General features: G+C 38.3%; 2 protein-coding genes across 6 annotated transcripts in view; one reads left to right on the top strand and one right to left on the bottom strand.

Annotated features, from left to right (window-relative positions):
- Nucleotides 1-57: 57 nt before the first annotated feature.
- LOC119548338 (ryncolin-1-like) lies at nucleotides 58-6,416 on the bottom strand. 2 transcript variants are annotated; one of them, XM_037855543.1, is made up of 4 exons: nucleotides 6,317-6,416; nucleotides 953-1,159; nucleotides 338-898; nucleotides 58-269 (listed from the first exon to the last, which is right to left on the bottom strand). In XM_037855543.1, exons 2-4 carry the CDS (start codon nucleotides 1,084-1,086, stop codon nucleotides 140-142), a joined length of 825 nt encoding a protein of 274 aa, XP_037711471.1. In that variant the 5' UTR covers nucleotides 1,087-1,159; nucleotides 6,317-6,416; the 3' UTR covers nucleotides 58-139. The 2 variants fall into 2 exon arrangements, with proteins under 2 accessions (XP_037711471.1, XP_037711472.1); XM_037855544.1 differs by lacking the exon at nucleotides 6,317-6,416 and having other exon boundaries at nucleotides 338-908; nucleotides 1,018-1,072.
- The window catches only part of LOC119548336 (hemicentin-2), a 105,001-nt gene continuing 86,141 nt past the window's right edge, over nucleotides 5,860-24,719 (top strand). For all 4 annotated transcript variants that reach the window (XM_037855539.1, XM_037855538.1, XM_037855541.1 and 1 more), the window contains exons 1-2: nucleotides 5,860-6,031; nucleotides 8,154-8,531. In XM_037855539.1, the coding sequence (XP_037711467.1) occupies nucleotides 8,504-8,531 (28 nt within the window). In that variant the 5' untranslated portion in view covers nucleotides 5,860-6,031; nucleotides 8,154-8,503. The remainder of the gene's footprint in view (nucleotides 6,032-8,153; nucleotides 8,532-24,719) is intronic.

Here is a 24,719-nt window from a genome sequence, read left to right as displayed (position 1 = left end):
TGAAACGCAATGCAATTGTACCTATTGTAAAATGTTTATTTTTATAATGCAGATAATTGTATGACCTAAATGTCCATTGACTATGTGGAAATTAATTTTTTTATTTTTCAGCATGACACACAAAATAAGTTCAATAAGTTTACTTTGAAGAATAAGCCGTCGGCCTAATCATCATTACGGCTCGTTTGTAAGAGTAATAATATCCACGCCACGAATGCCAAAACACGCCTTGTCCATAGGAACTATCGCCATACACACCAGTCAAGGCACTGAAAAACAAAAAATAATTAAATTCCAATAAAGCTTGGTTTGAGTTTCGAAATTAAGAAATAGTTACCTCAAATGGCAACGATAGTACCACCAAGCACCTCTAAAAAATACAGCACAACTCTTATTTTTGTCTATGTCGTTATCGCGATCCTTAGTACTAAACTGCATGCCCACATGACGGACGAACGAGTCTCCTGCGTCACCATCATTAGAACCCATCGTTTCTAGGGTGAAGTTGTTGGACTCTGGGCCGATCATGAAGCTTTCGTAGTGCTGATAGCGTACATTTCCGTCGTAGTCCTCCAGGACAACCATCAATTCTTGGGTCGCGGAATAGGTCAGCGCATGAAACTTCTCTAGCCCCAGGAAGAATTCGTTGTCCAACTGGCCAAATCCCTTCTTGTAGTCCTTCCAGTCGCGGTAAAACTCCTCGCTTCCATCGGTTCGTCGCATCAATACAGTCCAACCTCCACCGTAGTTATTCTGATCGCAGGTCACCAAAAAAGGGGCCTCACTGTACCCGGGCAAACGGATCAGCAGCTTAGTCTCCGTTGACTCAGCGCAGCTCTCTGGGTATTTTTTCAGCTCCAACTGGTCGAATTTTCGGTCCAAGTCTTCCAAAATTTCCCTGCAATTTGCTTTTAATGGTAATTTATACCGGATATTATTTTAATGTTTTTACCGCACGGCTGCAACCTCTGACTTTACGTCTGCAATATTATTGCAAATTGATTGGAGTGTACACACCTCGCCTTTATTTTGCACAGCTGGAAAATGTAAAACGAAAAGGCAGCAGAGTATTCCGAAACGCAACATGGCTTCACTGTCTCTTTTTCCAGACTAAAAGAGAGATCTTTAAAAATTGCCCTACTGAATCGCCCACAATCGCCTATAAATAAAAATACAGACAGCTGTAACCTGAAGAACACTTCTTAAAAAGATAGGAGTTTGCAGTAATCTTATCAGAAATCTTATCGCCGCTAAAATTGAACGATTGTGAGAATGATAACATGAAATTCCGCTTCAGTGGGACTTACGATAGATAAGTCTTTGAATTTATGAATGGATTGCTTTATGTTTTGTTTTTCTTTGCCTTATTATTATATTTATATTTATCCCCACATTTTGATTTCTTATCGCAGACTGTTAAGACAGGTTTCGGTAATGATACCCGAATTCAAGCTTTTTTGGAAAATAATAATGGAGTGAAAAGAAGATGTTATATAGTGCAGTGAAGCTTAACAAACATATTACAAGAAAAACATACAAAAATACAGCAATAGTTTAATAACATTAGGATTCTTCGCAAACGAAGTTTCCTGTTAAAATATGGCTTTGGAAGAGTGTCTCTATTTCCAACTTTGTTCAATTCCCCAGGTTGATTAGTCCTTTCTATTCGTACCTTGATTCCTTGACATTTACCTTTGAGCCCCCCGAATTTTCGAACCCAAGAGAATCGACGGAAGTTGTCTGAGGAGGGCGCAACCTTGAAGGTGTCAAAATAACATATTCTCCCCGTTCTCCGGTTTCATTACCCTATTTCCAAAGCCTTTCACCGTCTGAGAGCTCCCGAGGAGGGCGTGGCACTTGTTAGGCACCAAATGAAATTAAAACGCGCATAAATTATATGGCTAACACAAAACGTTGACGACGCTGATGATGAGGCCTGCTTGAATATATTAACGCATTCGCCACGTTTCGTTTGGCTTTCCGTTCATTTCCCCATCTTGCCTAAAAAGTTTGGTTAATTTGGTATGCAGAGAGAGAATATGTGGGTGTATATTGATGAGTACCCCCAAGTATTCGCAGTGAAAAATATATTTTATTCAAAATATTTAAACAATAAAATGAAAAATAAATATATTAAAAATGTTGCTTTCGGTTCTAGATCGTTTTTATACATTAATATAAAAATTAGGGTAAAAAATGTATCAATTATTTGAATTGAGTTTGCTTTATATATTTAAAAAAGTCTTGCATTTTTAAAGGTGCTATGCAGGCGTTACCATTAGTTTACATATCCGCCTTCTTTTTTTCTGTGTGCCCACTTTTCGGAGGCACTGTTTCTCCGACTGCATAATTGCTCAATAGTGCGGTGGAAAAAGGAAAAGGCGTCGCTTTTGTTTAAGCAATTAAGTGCGAATTGGTAGCTGGGGTGAAAGTGGGCGTGTCTGCCCTGATTTATGTGCCACACCCCCCTTTGCCGTCCCCATTTCCCAGTGTGTTGTGTTCATGTCATTTCACATTTGATTAACTGTAGTTGCTTCTGCAGCTGCAACCAGAAGTATTTCGCTACAATTTTAATTCCGTCTGCACCTCTCATCAGTTTCCCCGTCGCTTAATTTCCCCCGCCGCCACGCCCACTTTTCAGGAAAAGCTGGAAAATGCGCCCACGCATCTTACGTGCATCACATGCCAAGCAGCTGCTGTCATGTAAATTAATTAAAATTGTTTAAACCGCCGCCGGTTCGGCAGCTGCTTTTCCTGCAACAATTTCTGCAGGGATGTGTAAAAAAAAACAACCGAAGATTGAGGCTAACTCTTACCCAGGCATGAGGAAAATGGCCTGGAAAATTCATTGAAAATAATGCATTTTAAGGAGGAAATTAACCAGTTAAATTTGATTCTGCCTATGACTCAGGCTATCGAATAAACTTTAAAATCAAGATAAAAGCATTTAAAAAAATAATTTCAATGTTCTAGAACCCATTTCAAGTTCCCTTTAATACAAATTATACTTTAAAAAATTTTACATCCAAAGCAAAGGTGAATCCATCAAATTTGTAAATTTATGTCGCTGGATAGAACAATCTAACAATAGCTTATTTGGTTTATAAAACCGTAATCATAAAAAAGTTAAACAAAAATATACGCTACTAAAAAGCCTTTTGCTACCTTTGACTTTCGCGGAAAATGGTTCTAAAAGTGTTGACATATTTTTGTGTATTTTTATACTTTTTTTATAGACCTCTATCAAAGTTCAAAGTGTTGTCGCATTGCTGGCTTTTTATTTAAATCGAAAAAAGTTTACACTCTGAATTGGGGTTGTGTAGTGAAAGTATTGAGTGGTTGGCTGGGGCTAAGTCCAAAGTTGTAGACAAGTGAGGAGTGGTTCGAGTTCACGTAGCCCCTTTTTCAGGGAAGATGTCAAATGTTTGGCATTGGCATGCAAATAATAATGTGCTTACAAGGAAGTTACTGCCAGCTACACTGGATAGTAAGAGAGATAAATATAAATATAAATAAATTAAAATATTTTAAAGTTTATAATTTTAAATGTATAAAACACATACTTATATTTAGCAAAGATTTGTTATGGTATGTTTATATTTCTGAAAGAATTGAAAGCTTTATGAACTTAAATAGAAATATAATATATAGCAATATCTTATCATAAATTATTACTTTTAAAATTAAGTGACACGTTTCCCAAACGTAAAATGATAATAACCATTCGTTAAAAATGTATTACTTTTAATTTTTACTTAAGTGAATTATTTCCTTAAATTAAATAAGTTTTCTTAGGATTTTCCACTGTGACCACCTCAGGTCTTCAATGCGACTCCTCTCAAATGCTTTTATGACAACTCAATTTCGGAGCACACTTTAGTTTGCCAGCCTCAACCGTGACTGCCTGACCCCCCGCCCTTAGCACACCCCCTCCAGTTAACTTTTAAAACCCCTCCCCCAAATAAAAATATACCACCTAACCTGATCTACAAGCAAAGTTGAGGAGTTTTCGTGGGCAACACACAAAACGCATAAATTTATGTCAAACATTTGTGAGGCGCCTCCACTTCCGGCCTCTCGCTCACTCGCTCTATACCTATCTCTTTCGGTGAAAGAGAAAATTTATTTATTTGGACTTTTTAACAACTTTTGTATATCCCTGTGTGTGTGAGTATTTGCGTGCTGAGGTGTTGGCACAACCTTTGTGGCAGTCACTTTTCCATTTTTTGGCAAACTTGCCACATTCAGTTTGCAAATATTTTTTATGTGCCACGACATATTCAAAAGGGGGGTTAAGGTTTTCTGAACAGGGGTTCGGGGGTCAAAAATGTTGAAACAGCGAAGGGTGGGCCATAAACTACTCAGAAAATTTAGCTGGAGGAAAACGGGAGTCACTTTTGTTGATTGCTCAAAAAATTCAGAGGGGCCTAAAAAGTATGGCTGCTATTCATATATAAATTCTAGAAAAATAAATGGATCTCAGGAATATGAATGGCATGTAAAAATGTTACAAAACCGAGGGCTTATAGATCTTTCTGTCTGCACTAGTCAGGCCCAACTGTTGATTCACTTTAGTAATAAAAACGAATGCACTTCAGAGTGCAGCAATTCAACATGTTGCCAAAAGAGAGGTTTTCGCCAGGAAATTGAGAGAGAAAAGACTCGGGAAATGAGAGCGGAACGAATGGTATCGGAACAGTTTCTCTCTGGGAAAGTTAGCCAGGATTGGATTGGCAAAAAACTTGGCCAAAACCGAATCCCAACGATTATGGTCCAAAACAAAATTTCGTGAACCCAGCTTCGTGTGTGTTTATGCCCATAAACAACAAACTTCGACTGACCCCAAAACACAAATAAAACCAAAAGCAGGGAGGGCTACGACAGACAAAAAGTAATAAATTAATTTCATTATCAAATGTTAAAATAAAAGGGAACAATTTAAAGAAAAAAATAAGATTTAATGGAACGTCAGTATTTATTTGAGATTTGTAATTGCATTTTTAAATATGAGTAATGAATGTACATAAAGCATAAAACATTAGAAAATTAAAATAACATTTAAATTTACTACATTTGAATAAAAACAAAACAACAAGATATCAAAATCAATTTTAATTGATTTGTTTGTTTTCGTTCAGAACAATTAATCTTCAATTTGTAATTCAACCATACGAAATTTAACCATCTGTCAAGAGCAAATTAAATAGACATTTATATGAACTCTGAAATAAAATATAATAAATAAATAAAAGACAACAACTAACAAAACCATGAATTAAAAAGAAATCGAAAAAAAAATAGTTTACTGGAAGCAAAAGTAATACAAATGAATTTTATCATTAATTTTAAATGAAAAGAAAAACGAGTTGCGGAGAACATCCTCAAGATAATGATGTTACAATGTATAGACGACTGTTTTTAGCTGAGTAGCAAACGGATCTCAAAACATATATATTCAGGGAACTTTATTTCTTAAATTAAGAACTGTATGAGTAAAAATGTAATGTTAAATAAAATCTAGTTCAGCGGCTTGAATAATTTTGGCCCTAGGACAATTTGCGGTTCGTTTTCCCGAGACCCTTTTCTGGAGTCCCTAACCTACCACAAAAGTCCTGCAGCGGTTCATCCTTGCTCTCAAACTTTCCCCCGCGAACTTTCTCTCCCTTGGCAACATGTTGCCAGGGCTTTCTCTCGGCGCAGTCGCCCCGAGAAGTATTCAACAACCGAAAACTGGCGACTTCGTCTTTGCAATTCGTGCATGGCCGAAGTTCACTGTACTCGGGAGCCGCCGTTCGTCATATCGAGCTTCGTTCTTAAGCTGGAACAAAACTGAAATTGCACTTAGTTGGTAAGAAGCGTTCTGCGGCCACGGGCGGCAAAGCGGATAAGTCGGGATAGAAACTGGAAAAGCCGAGCGGACAGTCCTTTGAAAACGGGGACCTCAAGTGCATAGGGAAACCGAAGAAACGCGAGTGCGGAAAAGCGTTGCAGTGCAAATTGCGGACAGGCGGAAACCGCGTTTCGTTTACATGTGCGTTTGTAATTATGCAAATTGCCGGGCAGCTCTTTCGACAAATGGCACTCAAGTGCAACTGTTGCCCCGCTTTTCCCCGTGACCTTGCCACCCCTCCCTCTCCCCCTCCCCGCACCACACAGTCATGCCGCCAAAAAGCCAGAAACTGGGCCAAAACTAGTGCAACAGAAATAGAGGAAATAAAATAAAAATAAAATGCGAGAAGGCCCAAAAGGGCCAACAAACAGTGACAAACAATTTCTGCTCAATTTAAAGCCGCTGCGAATGCCGTGCTCCACTTACCTTCGCTCATCTGTCAAATCCGAATAATTTCCTCTTTTTTTCTGCCGTTTGTGTGTCAGCAACTTGTTGTCCTTGGTCCTTGGTCTTTGGTCTTTCGTCCTAGAAGACCCTAGAAGCCCAGTCAGACCCAGACTCCGGGCTGTGCAAATAAAATGCAAATAAATTATTTTTATTATTCCACTGTGACAGCTGATTTCGGGGCTTTCCTTGGCATTTCCCCTGCTTTTTTTCGGCCATTGTTATGGCTGCTGGCATTTTGCGATGTCGTTGAAAGTGGTTTAGCTTAAAGTTTGGGGCCATGCATAAGCGAATTATGAGTTATGCCAAGGACTCACATCGTTAAATTCGTTGAGTTATGAGTTGCTGAAAGTTGCCTAGTAAAATACAGAAAGTACGAGTGAGGAGTAAAATCAAATAAAATCACGGCAATTGTCAAAGTTTTTGTAAGAGGATTAGATTAATTAAAGACACAAATTGCAATATATGTCCGGCTTTGTGGCAGAATAAAGTATTTAAATTGATGGGCCCATTTGTACATTTAAAAACACAGAAGACCAATAAAAGACAGTTTAATAGGATTGTAAGAGAAAGGTTGCTTAAGTGTCAAAAAGATTCTATTTTATGGTATTGCATTTTTCAATAAAAACCTAAAGCTATATATGTTCTTAAATGAATGAGAAAAATATCAGTTTTACAAAATTAAAGTAAATATGTACAGAGGTGTTTCCACTTTCTTTAAAAAAAGTTTTTGTATGTTTCAAGAAGTGAATAATTTAAAGTGAAAACGAAAATGGCTTTATTAACTAAATTTGAACTTAAGGAAAAAATCCTACAAAAAATATTACTAGTATTAGTGCTCAGGAGAAATAAAAACATCAAGGTCTTAAAAATGAATTATGTTCAAAAGTTGCTTGAAATATAAAATAATTAAGATTAATTGATTTATTATTAAGCGAAGTGAAGAATTATAGTTTTGTTTTAATTTGTCAGTAAATCCGCAAAACAATCATCTAAAGAAGTGATTATCAAGTACTTCTCTAGTTAACCTTTTTTTATGCAGACACTTTAAGTACCTCGAATAGCTTAAAAGCACTATTAGAATAAGAAATATTTAGTCTAGTTTATATAAATCTGTGACTCAGGTACCCATCCCCAACTGAAAACAAAAATAAACAGGCAACATTAATAACTCATAATTACTCGGCATTTAGTGCGGAGTATCGCAGGAGATTTCCATTAACAATTGGGCAGGGAAACGCTCCGGCTTTGTGTCCCCTCGGCTCCGGTTTAAATAAATAGCCCGGCAATTGCCGGGGCTTGGCCAAAAGGAGGCCCATCAACCACTCCGGCGGAACCCTCTCACCTGGGGATGGGTTGGGGTATGGTATGATGATAGTGCGGGGTCTTCTGTGGGTGGATGAAACCTAATAAGTTTGGAGCACGCAAGCGATGGCCATTTTCGAGCCGCTTGACTGACATGCTGGCCGCTCATAAGTCGCTTTTTGCCCGGGCATTGTAAACATGAATAAGACATTAGCAGCCCAGTTTACATGTGTAGAAAGGCCAACTGACTGGGCACAATTCCATTTGCCGGATCCATCTCTCCACTCTCTGCTCCTGGAAATTATTATTATTTGGGAAATATGTTAATTTAATGTCTGGGCATGGCTTCAATTGGACCTTTTGGCTTCAATCCCCCTTGCAGGCCCAAATTGAAATGTCTGAGGCTTTAAATATTCATTGCCTACTTCTAGGCGCCTTCCATCTGCATTTTGCATGAGCATGAGCGAGAGTGTGTGTGTGTCTCATTTAATTTAATTGAAACATTTAATTACAGTGTCCAGGCATCTCGAGTGTCTGAATATTTGAAAAAGCATTCCAGCATCGCAGCTGCCAAATCAATTCTCGAGTGAGCCTTTAAAAACAGCAAATTGAAATCGAAATTAAAAACGCAAAAAACGAAATCGAAATCGCAAGCCGCAGAAACAAAAACCGAAATGTGTCTCGGGATAATCGTCATCGAAATTGCATTGCCATTGCGACATTAAAATGCAATTTGTGCCGGTCGGCGACTCCAGTTACTGTCAAACTGTTGCCTCTTTAGCGGATTAATATTTCTGTAAATACCAGCCAAAAAGAAAAACGCTCTGAAAAACAGAAAACTCATCAGCAGCAACACAGTCAAACATGTCGACCATAAAGCTGCTCATTATCGGTAAGTTTTATCTCACAATTAAACAGAAACAAAGGGGAAAAACATTAATGGAGGCACGAACTCGAAATCAGGCCGAAGCGGCGGCTGCTGCGGTTTATTTTGTTTTCCTGTTTCAATTTTAAATCCATGACCTCTCCCTGAGGTTTATTTAAGGTGGAACGGAAACAAAATGGGGCAACTAAATGTAGTAAATAATATGTATTTATATATTTTTTTACTTTAATTGACTAATGATTTTCAAATAAAAAAAAATAATAATAAAAAAGTAATTTTGAGTAAAAAAAAATCTGACTTAAAAAGGTCTAGGTCTAAAATCAAAATTCACCAGCGTCAGGTTTGTTTGCAATCCAAATTGTAGATTTCAGCATTGTTTGTATATAACTATAGTTATAAAAACTTAATAGAAAAAGTTACTCCCGCACTGAAAGCCTCTTTCCTGTATTCCTTTGGTTGTTTTTTTTGCTTGAGAATGTTTTTAAGAACATTAGCTTCACTTCTCGGGATGCAAATCCCCCTTGATTGGAGCCATCGCCATATGCACCTTTTTTCCAGACCCAGCCGATTGCATTCTTCTTGCCTGACTGACTTTCACCTCTCCCCCTCCCTCTTGCATTCTCATTTTCATTTTTTCACCGTGCCACGCCCCCGCTTTCCTTGCCACTTGTTATCTGCCCCTTCTGGCGGTTTTCATTTTTATGTGCGCTCTGGGAAATTTCACAATGCCGCAAAAGGCGTTTACGTGAAGGGGCGAAGTGGGTTGAGTGACCATAAACAAAAGACACCACCCACTCATCAACAACATCATGGACAACATCATCCTTCTCTCAGCCCAAAAAAATTCGGTTAACAATTCATTTCCGCGCTCTGGGCTCCATAAATTGCTTTTATTAGGCAGGCGCAACGAAAATTACGGACTGCGTATATATGGGTAATAATAATATGCTTCAAGTTTTTGCATAACAAATAAAACGAATCAAATTAAGAGGTTACGAGGGGCGAGGGTGTGACGGATCCCCTGCAGAGGGAAAAAATTAAGAAATAAAAAGTTAATAAAATAATAAATAGTATAGTAAATCAAGTAAACAAACAATATCTGCGAATTTGTATTGATGAATGAGTTAATGAATAAATTATAGAAGCGTACATATGTAGTGATATTTATCGCACAATGAATTCATACTTTATTTCTTTGTCTATGTGTCTGTGTGTGTTTGGTTGTTTTTATATTTTTCAACAGTTCTTAAATATATTTTAGATTAAATCTTTTATTTCACATTTCTATCATTAACAATTTAATATAAAGAATGACTTTGGACCAGTACAATAAAATTTAAATTTATCTGAATCCGAAATTTATCACTAAAAGAATGTATTGTGTAATCTTAAACATGGAAGCCATTTTTATGTTTTTGATGATTGTTAACATTTTTTGCAAGCTTACCCATTAATTTAATTTACCTGTAAATACTTTATTTTTCTCTGTGCAACTCAGCCCTTGAGGCAGTGACAAGTTGTGAAGCGGGCCAGTCAGGGTCAGCTTTTGGTTTGGACCAAGTTGTTGACAGCGCGTCCTGGGCACGCAGGCAATAAAATTCAATATTTCATTAAAACGCACGTTACGCATACGCAGCGTGGCACGAGTCCAAACCAAACGAAACGAAATGAAACGAAACGGAAAAAGGCAACCGCAGACTGCGTGATGTTGTTGCTTTTATCACACGCAAGTCCGGCGTTCAAATCGGATTTCGTGTTATTAGCACTGGACCCACCGCTCCCCATTTCCCATTTCCCTCACGCTTTTCCGCGTTTTCCTATACGAATTTCCATGCACCGAGGAAAATAGTCAATAATTAGGGATTTACATTTCTATTAACTTTTTTTATCACCTTGACCCCAATAAAATTTAAATACATCTCCGAAACAAATGAAATAAAACTAAATACAACAATCTTGTAAATAATACCATGCCTATTTAAATTAAAAATACAAAAATAAATTATTCTACAACAAGAAAACAAGGTCTCTGAAGTAAAATATATTTTAAAACTTCCTTAAGACTAACATTTGAAATAAAATAGTTACTCATCTGCAACGTTGAAGCAAGATTTCTGAGACTTTTATTTTAATCTAAGGAGGAACATCATTTTATAGTTCTTCTCTCAGTGTATCTCTCTTTTTGATTTGTCAGACAGAGCAAATGTCGACTGAGAGTACTCGAATTTCGCCCACGAATTGAGTCGTTTGTTGCTGTGGACTTCTCGCTGACATTCCCCGGCTGTAGTGGCCTCTCTTTCTCCGCTCCTGTCGCCATCTCTTTCCATTTCTCCGGGCTTTGGGATTGGGATTGGGTTTGGCTTCGGGTGGCCTCCGGTTTTTGGTTTTTGGTTAGGCGGCTGCGACGCTGACAGATTATTTGCTTTATTATTCATAAGAACTACAGCGAACTGGGGGTCATGAGGCACTGTTGTAATTCATTGTGTTTCAGGGGGTAACAAAGGGTAGATTGTTACGATTCCATCACAATGAGAGTTCAGTTGAGCCCGAATGGCATTGCAATTGCAGACGATTGAAACGGATGAGTGCTCCTTGTCGGAAGAATAAAAACGGTGCCCGTTGTCCCTAGAATGATTGTGTTCTTAATTTTAAAAAAGCTTTAATACAAAATATAGTATAAGAATGTTTCAGGCGGTTTTCGCTTACAATAATTTCTTTTTTAAATTTTATTTCTTAAAACTGTCCAAAAATTCCTTTGCTTTTTACGCGAATTAACATATTACACCATATAATATTTATTTAAGTACGTTTGTTTTTAAAAAGTTGCCTACATTTTTGCGCGCTGAAGCAATAGTAATTTTATATAAAAAATTGCCTAGTTATTTGGGCACCAAAGAGATCTCAAGTCAAAAACTGTTGCCTACTTTCTTGGGCACTACAGAAGTCTTAGTTCATAAAATGTTGCCTAGTTTTTTGGGCAAAGAATATATTGCCTAGTTTTCTGGGCACCATTAATGTGTTTTTTGAAAAAAAGAAAACTATTTCATTAATATATTAAGTATTATATTTAAAGCAAACTAAATATACGTGAAATATTTGTCTTTTTTTAAATCTACATAATTCACTCAGGTTCTTATTAGTTACCTCACATAAAAATCTTTTAAGTCCGAAACCTGGATAATTCCTTAAAGCCTAGGGTGATTAACATAGCCCTCGGCAGGGGGCGCCCCACCAGCTTAATGACCCCTAGAGGGCGCCACTCCCACCCGCCAATAAAAATCATTTAAATGCTTAATCCCCTCGAAACGACTTTTTTACAGGGTGTTTGGTGCGTTCAAGCTCTTGGGCTAGTGTCTTGATTATAATGTAGCTACTCATTTGGATTTATTAATTGCGTCCTGGCATTGTGCGTAGCAAGTAAATTAATTAGCAAATACTTGCTTTAATAATCATTTTAATGGAATTTGTAATTTAATGCGCCTAACGAGAGAGTTTTGTGAGGAGATTACGAAGGCAGGAGCCCCCGATTCCCCGCACTTATTGATTTTCCCCGCAATGAAATCGCTTCGTCTGCGTTGGCAATGTTTTACTGTCTGACAAGTCACCGCATGACCAGACCACAATTTGTTTAAGCGGCTTTAAATATTTCAACATGCCAACTTGCCAATCGAGCTTGCAAACGGAAATGGCCAGGGATCGGGGGTCAGGGGTCAGGGGTCACTCAACTCCACTCGACAAACTGGCCAGTCAATCACTTTATACAACTTTTTATGGCACGACATTAATTGATGGCCAGCGGTGTTGGTGATACTAAATAGTAGCACTTGAAAAAATATCCGAAATAAATTAGGAGTGCAAATGGGTCACTTAGTAAAATATAAACCTAATCAAGTTTAATGAACAATAAACCAAATAAACCAAAAACATTTGTACACTTTCGCAAATTTATGTAAGCCCAAGCTAACATACATATATAGAAATCATGTTTTGATAACTGTTTGGAAAAGTGTAGTACCTACTATTACATTTTTTTTAATAACTGAGAAGCTAAATGAACTGCATTTAAAAATGTTATGCAACGCATAACAATTAATTATTGCCCCAATGAAAACTGTAGTAAATAAATAAAAATTCTGCCGATTTATTTCCTAAGTCTGTCTGTTTTAAAAAACGCGCTTAATTTTCACGAGTGCGTATAAAACAAAAATACGCATCGTAAAAGCCAATTGAAATTGGTTTTCGTTTGTGAGTGCCAGGAAATAATTATTTGCGTGCCTGGCGAGTTTTTCCTCCGCCGTTGCTATTCGCATTTTACGATTTGATATGCTAAATAGCCGAAAAGTTGGCCATAAATTTTTAAAGCTTTCAATTATAATGACGATAAGCGTCACGTAGCCATGGCACCTCTCCACCTCCGAACAGATAAGTTGTGCCGGAGTTTGGGAAATATATTTTCCGGCACATTGCACACACTCGGCTGCAAAGCTCAAAAACACAAGCACACACGAGCGGACGAACTCGAATTGCATAAATTTTCCAAAAGCAAAGGGGGCGTGGGCGGAGCGGGGGGCATGGCCGAAGTTTGCCCGATAAACGCTGCAAATGCTTTAAGACTTGTCATATCATTCCCACACTCGTGCGTGTTTGGGCTCTCTGTGTGTTATCTTTTAATTAAACATGAAAGTGAGTTTGGCGAACAAATTTGCTCAAACACACTGCAAGCAAACAAACAAACAAACAGGCAAACAAACCGCCTGGGGCAAACATACAAATCATTAAAAAACAAGGCAAAACAAGCCAAAGGAAACGGGTATAAAAAGTAAGGCTTAAACGAAAATTCCCCTCATTTTGGGCCAAAGGTGAGTGTCAACGTCTGAGAGGTGCTTTTGACAGCCAGCCAGAAGTCTCGCTTTAAGGAAAGTTTTTCAAATTTTAAGTTTTTCTCAGCTGCTGGTGAAATTTTGGTTATTTTTTTGAAACTTGTGCTGCCAAAGTTTTACTATTAAAATAAAGGGTACCTTATAAAAAAAATTTAAACGCCAAATGAACATGGCTTAAGCTGCTTCCTCGGAAGGAAAACTTTTATAAAAATTAAAAAACTAATCCTTGATAAAGAACCATTTGTTTGTTTTAATAATGTTGTCATCTATTTGGATTCCTGACTTGTTTTAACTTGTGTTAAATTCCGCGTAACTTAGTTTACCCAAACCAATTTCGCCACCGCCTTAAAGCCTCCCCTTCGCCGTAAAGCTTATCCAACCAATTTAGACAAATTCCTGTTTGCTCAGTATGAGGGAAACCAACCGTGGAATCAACCCACACATGGCCGCAAAAAAGACCGGAGACACAAGTTCTCTGTGTACCTTCAGCCATAAGTCCACGCCGTACAAACATGTCAACCGAGCACACTAAACCACATTAAGAGGAGCTGGGATATAGCCCACTTTCCGCCCCTGAAAATATAGACAAAAAAGGGGGCGGTCGGATCTTTATGTCCTGGCATCGTTTTAAGCGCCAGAGAAGCTCAAATAGCGAACGCAGACAGCATCCGACATGTGTGACAAGACAATGGCATTAGTTGCCGTTGCACCGAGCCCTAGCTTCCCCCGTATATGGCCACCATAAGTTATGAAAGTTATTCCAAAATTTATAAGATTTTTCCACCTGACACACAGAGCACGTCTGCTCTTGCTGGGCAATAAAAACGTGGCAAAAGTCCTAAAAACAAACAGCATACGCATATCTAATTGAAGACGAGCCAAAAAGCCATACCTTTACCTCCCAGAAATGAGAACGACATTTTACACAGACGCTTAAACCAGTCTGCAAAAAAAGGAAGAAGGAAAAATATATAGGGAGACGTTCGAAATCAAAGGCAGCGAACAAACCGCAGACACAATCACCAGAAAATGTCCTTTGGGTGTAAAATCGATTAAGGCTGTGGCGGGGAGAAGTGCGGAAAGAGCGGAAGTCAATCAGCGGGCTGGGATATAGTATCACTGCCTCCCCAGACATCGGGGAATTACACATGCTCAGCATTACAGGTGTGTGAAGGCATGCGAAAGTGCCTGGCTAATAAGCCACCGACATCTCGAAGATTCCCATCTCGGTTTTTGTGTCGCCGACATTAATACTTGTGGAATGGAAAGAGATTTAGTGTTAAATATGGCGACTAGAAAATACCACGTGATTTGTTATTCTAACTTAACTCAATATAGATATTGTCAAGGCAACTTTCACAAATGTTCATAAATAAAATACACTTAACTACACCTAACACGATATCTTCTCATTAAAAAGCTGTACCCTATATAGATCACTTTTCCCTGCCTGACATGTAACTTATATGTTCCGCTGTCCAATATTTCAACTGCAAACTATAATGCTCCCTCATCAAGGGTATCAAATAAAGAACGGATGTGTTTGGCATTAGCAAAAGAATTTCCCTCGTGTTTGCTGCGATGACAGAAAAAGGGAGATGGAAGTGAAGTGGGGAACTTAAGGAAGACAGAAGACACGATGATGAAGGGTGATGGGATGGGCGGACTCCTGTTTGGTGTATATGCTTGGTTTACTGTAATTGCACGACAAAGTAAGCGCGTAACTGCATATTTACATATCACTCGGTGACGACAGCGACAACGACGACGTCAACTCGATGAGAAGCGCGGAGGAGGGCGGCAGCTCAGGAGAATGAGAAGCGCGGAGAAGGGCGCGGCGGGAGAATGAATTAAAATAAATTAAAGCATGCTTTCAGGCGCTCTCCGCGCACATGTAAATAATGCAACGCAATTTTTCTCACGCGCGAGATCCGACAATGACTGCTTTTTTCCCTGATTGATATGTCCGTCGTCGTCCTGCTCGAAGGATCTTATCCGCTCAAGCTCAAGGTGTTGAATCATTTAAGATGTCGCATCAGCCATCAGCATCTCGCTTTGATTGCACCACCCAAGGATGCCCAAGGATGCCGATGAGGGATGTGCCCCCGAAGCACTCGAGTTATTACGGCTGCTCGTGGCATTCCATTCCATTCTGCACCCCAGGCGTTCTGTTCTCCCCTTGAAAGGCAAATCAATTAGATACATGAATCTGCTGAAACCCCGAGATACATGTATATGTATACACAAGCCCTCGGGCGTTTGATTAAAGTGCAGAGTGAACCGAATGCAAAGGGAAATACTGAAAAAGCTGCATTTAATATTCAGAAATATTTGCGATTTAACCCACGCAAACGATTTTAATTAAATGGGAAGGCAAGACCTTTTGGTACACAATGATAGTATATTTTGTATCAGTGTTTTTCCATTTTAATGATGTTAAGCCTTCCGAAGAACCGCCTTGCAGAACTGTCCGGTATAAAAACCAGAAGTCAGCTAGTGGCTTTTAATTCAGTTTTTCCTGCCAAGAAGGACAAACTCCACATATGTACACAAAGCGAGCACCAACTATAAATATTCTGCTAGATAACACACATATCGCACAACTTTTGCTGAACAGAGAACATAAATTATGTGGAAAACTATTGCCAAAGCGAAAAGGAAAGCCGGACAAAAAACAAGAAGCGAAGAATTCGGAATTTCAGCGGAACCGAGTTGCAGCACCTTGGTTACCTTTGTCCACTCTTTATCCGTTCTCTGTCCGTTCTCGTTTTGTGTCAGGTATTTCCCCCGGTGTACCCCGAAGTCCCCCTTGCAACTGTCAACCATACACTTGGCCATGTCTTGGTTACGCATTCCCCACTGTACTCGGAGGGCCGCCCCCGTTCTCCGCCCTCATATGATCCTCTTTGGCGGCGGTAGCTTGTTAATCCACATACAAATATTGCGCATACGCCATGTGAAGCTGAAAGCAAAAACTAAGCGTTACACTCAGCCAAATTGGGTGTACATAAATCTTTTTAAGTAGGTGAAGTCCCAAAATGTTTTAGTTTATAAAAACAATAAAAATTTATAAATATCACTTTGTTTAGAAATTGGTGACACTTTAATCGCATAAATACCGATTCATAAATAATAAAAAATATTGAATACATAAAATTGAATTTAAATTTGTATAAAAGTGAAATATTTTTTTGCCTTATAACAATAATAATACTTTAAGAAATAAAACAAATAATAAAATGCAAGTATTTTAATTTTTAAATATTTAAAATATTTTTTACCCTACAACAATATTATATTAAAAATTTGTAAATAATATTTAAAATATTAAAAGTCCAAATTTGAATTTCAGTTTTAAATAGTGTTAAATATTGTTGCCTCGTAGCCAAGTACAATACTTTTTTGTAAAGCTTACGGAAAGAAATGAATGCTGAAATTGTGGCAGCCTTAAATAATTATTTTAGAAGGGACAATATTTGTTCACAAATTAGAAAGGGCACACAACTATCTAGGTATTCTTCTTGACTTATTTAATTAATTACTTCGCTGCAAATAGTTTTGCTTATTTACAAACAGTTTGTGGTCTTTGGTGAACTTCTGGTTTTTATTTTCTCTAGTGCAGTTTTGTTCACAACTAGGTGAGCTTTGTTTTGCCTTTGCTTTCGCCCTCGCACTGTTGTTTTATTAACCCAATAACTAAATGGCGAATGCACCCTTTAAGACCCCTTGAAAACCCCGCATTCTCTTTTTCCGCGTGTCAGCCGTGGGCAAAAGCCAGAGTCCAAAACGAGTGGAATGCGGGTGTCTTGTCTTTGTTTTCTGTGTGTTTGCTCCACTTGTCAACTGCAGCAGTGGCTACTGTACAGGCAAGCCCCCATCTCCACTCTCCACTTTTATTATATTTTTCCCAGCTACTTATCTAACACCTTTGACTCCATTACGCCGCTTCCTGCGGCCACCGGGCTTACCTGTCATGGCAACCCATCCAGAGCTTGGCTTGTCGGGATTTTAATTAGCACTGGAGATGCAACAGGACCGCCTCCTCGTCCCCTTCCTCATCCTCCTTGCATTTCCCCTTCAAAATTTCCAGGATGGTGGGATGTCCAGTGCAGAGTTTCCTGCATGTCCTTGATTCACACCGTTTTACCTGCTCGCTGGCTTGGCAAAACGTTTTGGCCCCCGTTCTACTCTGCTTTCCTTTCGTTGACACGCTCTTGTCGCTCATTATCCTTTATGAATTTTTCATAAATGCAGGAGCACAGCAGGAGCAGCAAAAAAATTAAATAAAATGGAGCCAGGCAGCGCGAGTTGCCAAAGAAACTTCCAGCAATTGAAATTATATATTTTTTTTCGGCAGAGAAGGATAATTTCTTAAGCACGTGCCGGGCAAGCTAATGCCACAAAAGGCAGAAAGATGGAGCCAACCCAAATTAGATTTAAGCAACTCCATTGAAGTGTGGATCAGGGGAGTCCCCGTACCGGTAACCTTAGCTTAGCAGAAGTCGCCCCAAGGATCCCTGCTTTTCTTTCCTTTTCCCCAGCCGGCATTTCGCCCTCTTGCCACGTGGCGCTGCATTTTTTATTACAATTTCGCACTTCCGCAGCTCTTTTCTTTCGGGGGCTGCCAGGGGTTAAGTCTTAGGGGCAGGGGTTAAGGAGAGGAATTTACTTTTTCCAGGTGCTGGTTGCACTCTTATACTGTTTTCATTCATTTTGGGCGGAATAGTATTTCGGTTTCTTATTATATATGTCAAGGATAGCCTTTTTATATGAGGTATATTTATTTTATATTTTACTAAATATTTTATATATACACAAAAATAGGGAATGGTTTAACGTTTAAAATAATTAGATTCAGAAAACAATAGACGGGTGTATTTAATAGATAAATAGTTAATACTGTCTTTTGTACAGAACTAAAAAATATTTATTATTTTCTTTTAAATTATCTTATTGAATGATTTTTAAAGCATTTTAACAAATTGGGTCAAAAAAACTTTTGTTACAAGAGTCCTACTCATGAAAATGAATAAGTAAAGCTGATTATATTTATTTGTAACACATTCTTTGTTATTTTAAAGGTAGCATTTTTGTATTCTTTCTAATCCCCATACTGACAGAACCTTTTCCTTAGCCCCCATTTCCTTAGTCTCTTTCGTGAAACCCTTTGCTATCTTTTCGCACCTGTCTAATTGTTTTTCCTCCAGTTAATTACTTCCCACAGGACCTTCTAATTTCCAGGGTATCTCCGAGTGGCCATCTCTCCGAGGACACTTCCCCAGGTTTTTCCCTGCCAACTGCAGGGACTTGTTTCCCATCCGGCGGAGCTGTGTGCATAATTTCTTTTTGTGCAAATTGCAACGCTTAGTGTTCTTATTTCCCTCGCTTTTCAGCACACCTACCAGTTGTTGTTCTGCTTTCAATTAGAATGAGCGAGGCAACAGTTTGTCCTCAACCTTTTTTCATCACAGAGCCTGCGGCAATTGTCTTTCTGTTGTAAGTGGGATGCTAAATCTGCGGCAACTTCTTCGGGTTTTTGGAGGGGAATGGGGCATAGAAAACCCCGCGAGAACATAGGGAAAACCCAGGCCCAGTTGCACTTTTGTTTCGAGTCGCTGAGCCACGACACTCGACAGTTTTTGGCCCCGAGGCCCAGACGGATGCTCCCTGCCATAACTAAAATAAGACACTCGGTGGGCTGCTCTTTCCTTCAGGTTTTCCACCAGGCTTTCCCCGCTTTCCCCGCTCATTTCGCATTTTTCATCTTGCATTTTGTCTTTCGCGCTCACCATTCCATTCTGAATTCCCGCCTCTATTGTTGTTTTCCCACCGCCACTCGAGTGGCACTTTTGGCATTGCACACGCCGATATAGAGTTCTTTTTGAGTCTCTAATTGTTTGGTTCCTTAGAAGGGTATTTTAGAGTTTATGTCTTTAATTTATAAATATTCAAAAATGTTTTTTATGTTATTTTAGAAATTTCCCATACCAAAATAATACGAATACTATGGAAATATTTCATTCTCACTTATGTACCTATGTATTTACAATTATTAATTTAAAAATAGATTTATTTATAGTAACATATAATAATGTAAAATATATTTTTTATCTTTGATACTAAAAAAGGATATTTTAGAGTCGTTGATGATATTGCCCATCATTTATTGTGGCACCTTAAGCTGGGAATTAGAGAAAGGCTTTCTCCGCCACTGGCATTGTTTGTTGCCTGTTGTTGACTATCCTCAGGTCTAGGATCTGGAATTGCGTTCTTGGCACCTTGGATGCCCCGGCTGCTTCGAGGTCTCACAATCTTCGGGCAACTTTGATTACAAAAGAACCAAATGCAGCGGTTACAGGGCGCCCCGTGCACTTGCACCTGGCTTTTGTGCTCCTTCTTCCTCCTTTCAGGGACTTCCCCTTTTAATTTCTCAGGTCTCGGGACTTCCTGCGACGATGACAGCGGCGGTGCTTTCGCACTTTCGCTTCAAAAGTTTTTCTCATCATAAAATCCCGCGCCAAAGGCTCTTTGACAGTTTTAGAAGGCGCGCGTTTTTAATCAGTCGCATGAGTCTTGCGCCTGGCTGCACTTTACAACACTTTACAGCCCCTTTTCCCAGCTTTCCACTTTGCGGTGTTCAGTTTTCAGTTTCAGGGTTCATCGGGTGGTTTGCCGGGACTTGGAGGGCATTCCACAGTGATTTGTGTGCGATTTGCGGTTTATTATTGAATATTTGAGATAAAGTTTGCTTACATGGGAAGCTGGGAAATGAATATGATGGGGAAAATTAAAAGTTATGTAGAGCGTTTGAGAGCCCTTTTACAAAATATACTAGAAAAGTAACCAGAAACCAGTTAAATTATAGTTTTAAATCATATATAATTTCATTATATTTTGATTAGGCTACTATCAAAACTAAAAAATACACTTTAAGCAAAATCTCTTCGAAAATGTTAAAATCACTTTCACCCGAACATTTCATGCGATTAAAAACCAAACGTATTTGCTAGCGCTTAAGAATTCCATGATGAGATACAAAAGACTGGCAACCACAATCGAGCAATTCAAAATAAACTGCAAAGCGATTTCCATCTGCAAATTGTTGTGCCCAACACTTATTTAATAATTTACCAACACCTCAACTGTTTGCCTAGTGTCCGTTGCGTAATTACTCAAATATCGTAATTACAATGGAATTGAATTATTCAAATACCTGAGCAGCAGCCAGCGTGTCTTGTCTTCGTCATAATCAATTCACTCGCTTAAATATACAATATTTATGGATTAATTATTTAAATTGCCAGTGTTTACACGAGGCAAACTCTGGAGCTAAAAGGGATGGAATTGAATTGAATCAATCCCATCAGACAGACAGACATTGATGAGCTATAAGTGTGTCAACACGAGTTGCAATCATATAATACATATAAGTACAAACACCTCCCTCGAAGTGATGTAAACATTTGTTGGGTTCTTTTTTAATAAATTTTAAATAAACAGCGAGTCGCGCACAGAAGGCAAATATTTGCATTAGATGCGATACTTTTTTCGCTTTGAGCTGGGTCTCCATTGGATGGCAACACCCCTCATCGCCGTTTTGCAACACTGTTTATGGTATTGTGCCGGGGACAACTTCTGTTTGCTTTATAAATTATTGACACTTTATTGACAGGCGTGTGGAACAATGGCGCATCAACTTCATTATGCCTCTCGACGCACATTGATTGTCAGATCCCGTGTATACAGTACATTCCTGCCCAATTTTCCCCCCAGTTCGCCAATCGGTGGAAAATGAACACTTTTTAAGCCCTCACGCACAATTGGCCAATTTATAAATTATGAAAAAACTAACAGAATGTGTGCATAAAATATTAAAGTGCAACTAATAAATAATAAATGTCACAGACAGAGAAAAAAAGACACATCGCAGTGAAAATGATAATATGAATTAAGTCCATTTGACACCTTTTGTTGGCGTAAAAATCTTTTTTACTTCAGTTTGGCACGTTTCACGTGGACGCAAAGCAAAAAATAAAATTAAGTGCAATATAAAGTTATTTATTTGCATAAATAATTAAATAATTTGCGTGAGTGGCGTGGTGCGTGGGTGGTTTGCCAAACAAATTGATTGTGGAGCGCAATCAAGTGGAAACAGCCCCATCGACTGACTGAGCAGCTGAAATTCAAATGAAAATATCGAGTCCGCAGTGGGAATTGATTGATTACAAAGCAAAACCGGCTCATGGGATCAGTTAAGTGTGTGGGTAATTTATGTGCAGAGCAATCGGAATATTTATAAGAAAAAGTAAGGGATTAAGAAGATTAGTTTAGAAAGAAACAATAAAAATAATGCTTTCAACAAAGTTAATGGAATTTTTCTTAGCCTTTTAAAGTTACTTTTTCATACTACCATCCAATAATAATTTCTTTTGAAAGGAACTTAAAGTTTTTAAGCTTTTGGAGGCAAACATAATCATTTTTTTTATGTTTGAGCTTTTTAAAGTTACAATTTTCATAAATAGCTACAATCCTCCATTTATAACAATACCATTTTAAGTACTTTTCCATTTGTATTTAATTTATACAAGTTGGCGCATGAAGCGTAATCCCTGAAAAATGATTTTCATTCAAAATCACTCTAAATGTAGATTGCCATGGCAAAGCAAATATGTATTTATTTAATTATAATTTAATCAGCTTCGACCAAATAATTTGTTGATCATTTTTTGAGCGCGCAAAAAAGAGACATCTCTTGTCAATCAATTCAGGCGGCTAATTGCACAAATTTTATATTCCATATTAATTTACATATCATATAAATTAATTCCCGCACTTGCATCGATGTGGCGGGGATTTATTCATGAAGTTGTCATGGGAATAGGGCATCGAATGAAGTGACATAAGCTCCATTTTTTATGGACCTTTTTGTGAATTGTGCTCTCGATGCCATTTAACCATTTTATTTGCCCACCTAGGCAGGCGATACCGATTCGTTCGTCACTTTTGTTTGTGCGACAATTGATTTATATCAATTTCCATGAAGCATTTCACTTATGTAACGTGTAACGCGCATGATTAAGCGCACACACGGCTTTATGAGTTAAATCTGTTTGCATTAATTAAAAGCACAGAGCACAGGCTACAGATGATGATGTTGACGAACGGTATTTGCGGTAATGACTTTGGCATGTTTATCACGCAATTTATGGAAAACAAAGGTGAAAACCTGAACCCGAACCGAACACCCCCGCAATCACATTAAAGCTTTATTAAGTAAGAACTGATCCAGCTCGGATTCCATTTTCATTTTTTTTTACTCCCATTTCCAATTCCCCTCATCATCGTGTGCCAAAGGAAAAACGCCAATAATGCGTAAATAAAACACAATTTGTCTCAATAAATTTTCAATTAACGTTGAAACATTTCCAGCTCGGCGAAAGGCCACAGACAGCTACATTTTTAGCTGCGAGGGGTAGGCGCTTGTCTAACTGATTGACAAGAAACGAATCAAAATTGAAATATAAATGAAGCGACATTCGACGCAGTCCGAAAAGGGGGGAAAATCCGGCGGAAAAGCGCTGGCAAGTTTTCCAAAAGCCAGCCAAAAATTCGCAATATAAATTTTAGCCCACCAAAAAGGAAAAATGCTGAAAAGAGCTGGGGACGAACGGACGAACAAGAAATTGCATTTTGTAAATGCAGTACACTACACTTGGCATGCTCTAAAACAAATATTTTTGTTAAATTTAATTTTAAATATACACACCCTTTGTTCAATAAAATGTTTAGTAAATTAAATCAATTCCTAAATTAATTCTTTGTTTATTTTGGTGTGCGATATATATGTGGTATCGTATTTATTTATTTTAATACTCTATTTTGAATATCTTTTTGCATCTACAATTATCACACACCATTCCACATCACTTGCACCTGTCCGAAAAATACACATACCCAAAAACTTCTGTGAGGCAAAAACTAAACAAGTTTTTGGCGTTTTGTCAAAAATCAAATTACGAGTCTATGCCCAAAATGCAAATTTTTTGCCTGGGGCCACCGACCAGTGATTGGAGGGGTGGGGAAATCACTGCAAAAAGGGGGTCGCAAAACGTTGACAGAGACGCACTCGAAAAGGCTGCCAAAACTTTAGCAATTTATGGCTGCAGCGGGGGTATCTGAATCTGCCGGTTTTATAACCGACATAAGCATGCAATTGACAGGCTGTCTGCTTTTAAAACTCCAAGCCCACTTCCTTTTTCGGAGCAGATCAACAGGATATAATGAACATTACACCCCTCTCCCCGCCCTTCATCCCGAAATGTCAATGCACAAAAGCTAAATGAGTGGATAAAATGCCCGGGGGAGGATGGAGTTAGGATCCGATCCTAGGAGTGGTGAGCGCTCCATCATTCAGTTAGCCAAACAATAAGGAGCCAGGATGCGGGGGACCGGGCAGGAAGCTCGGCTGCAATCAACATAATCGTCGGGCAGGAAAGACCCGTCCACCAACAACAGCGGGCCATGACAATTTCAAATGAATGTTAAATACCAGCGGCGGAGGGGTCCGCATTTTCAGGGGGGTTCAGGGGGTTTCCAGGGGTTTCCAGGGGGTTGGCGGCACAAAACAGAAACAAACGAGCGACGACAAACATAACAAAAACAGCGGAAGCAACAACAGGAGCAGACTGAAAAAAGAAATTAGTCGGTGGAACTATAGATCGAATGGGGAATACCCAATACGAATGGTCAAAAAATGTATATTTTGAAGTATACGCTTTAGGGGAAGAGAAGATTTCCTTTAAAGTGCATATAAAAGATTGTAGTATACTTCGACTGATTTATAGACAAGCTAATTATATAATTTTTTTTTGTATAGTAGGTAGTTATAGTTCAATTTATTTAGGAAGAAGGACTGTTAACAAAATAGGTGGATAAGTAAATTATTCAAAAACGAGTATATGTATCTATAAAATTAAGTTGTATCTTTGAGGCATTCCATGTACATTATTAAGAAACTATTTGTGCTGTGTTAAACTATATAGATCTATAGGTTTATATCAATAGATAACATAAAACAATATTTTTTTTTAATATTTCAAAACTACGAAAATATGTCTACATTGAGGTATATTTATAAACATGTCAAAAACTTTGCAGAATAACTTATTATAGAGTTTTAATTATGAGTTCATAAGTCGCACTTTAAACGTTTATTTTAAGCTAACTACTTTCAGTATACATGTGATAACTGAATCTTTCTGTATATTTTTATAGGCTCCTTGGTGTAAGAAAATATACTTCAGTGGCTTATCTT

This window comes from Drosophila subpulchrella, chromosome 2L (assembly GCF_014743375.2).
Source record: "Drosophila subpulchrella strain 33 F10 #4 breed RU33 chromosome 2L, RU_Dsub_v1.1 Primary Assembly, whole genome shotgun sequence".
NCBI classification, from domain to species: Eukaryota; Metazoa; Arthropoda; class Insecta; order Diptera; family Drosophilidae; genus Drosophila; species Drosophila subpulchrella.
The sequence above is the reverse complement of the archived record's forward strand: the minus strand, read 5'-3'. Positions and strand labels throughout refer to the sequence as shown.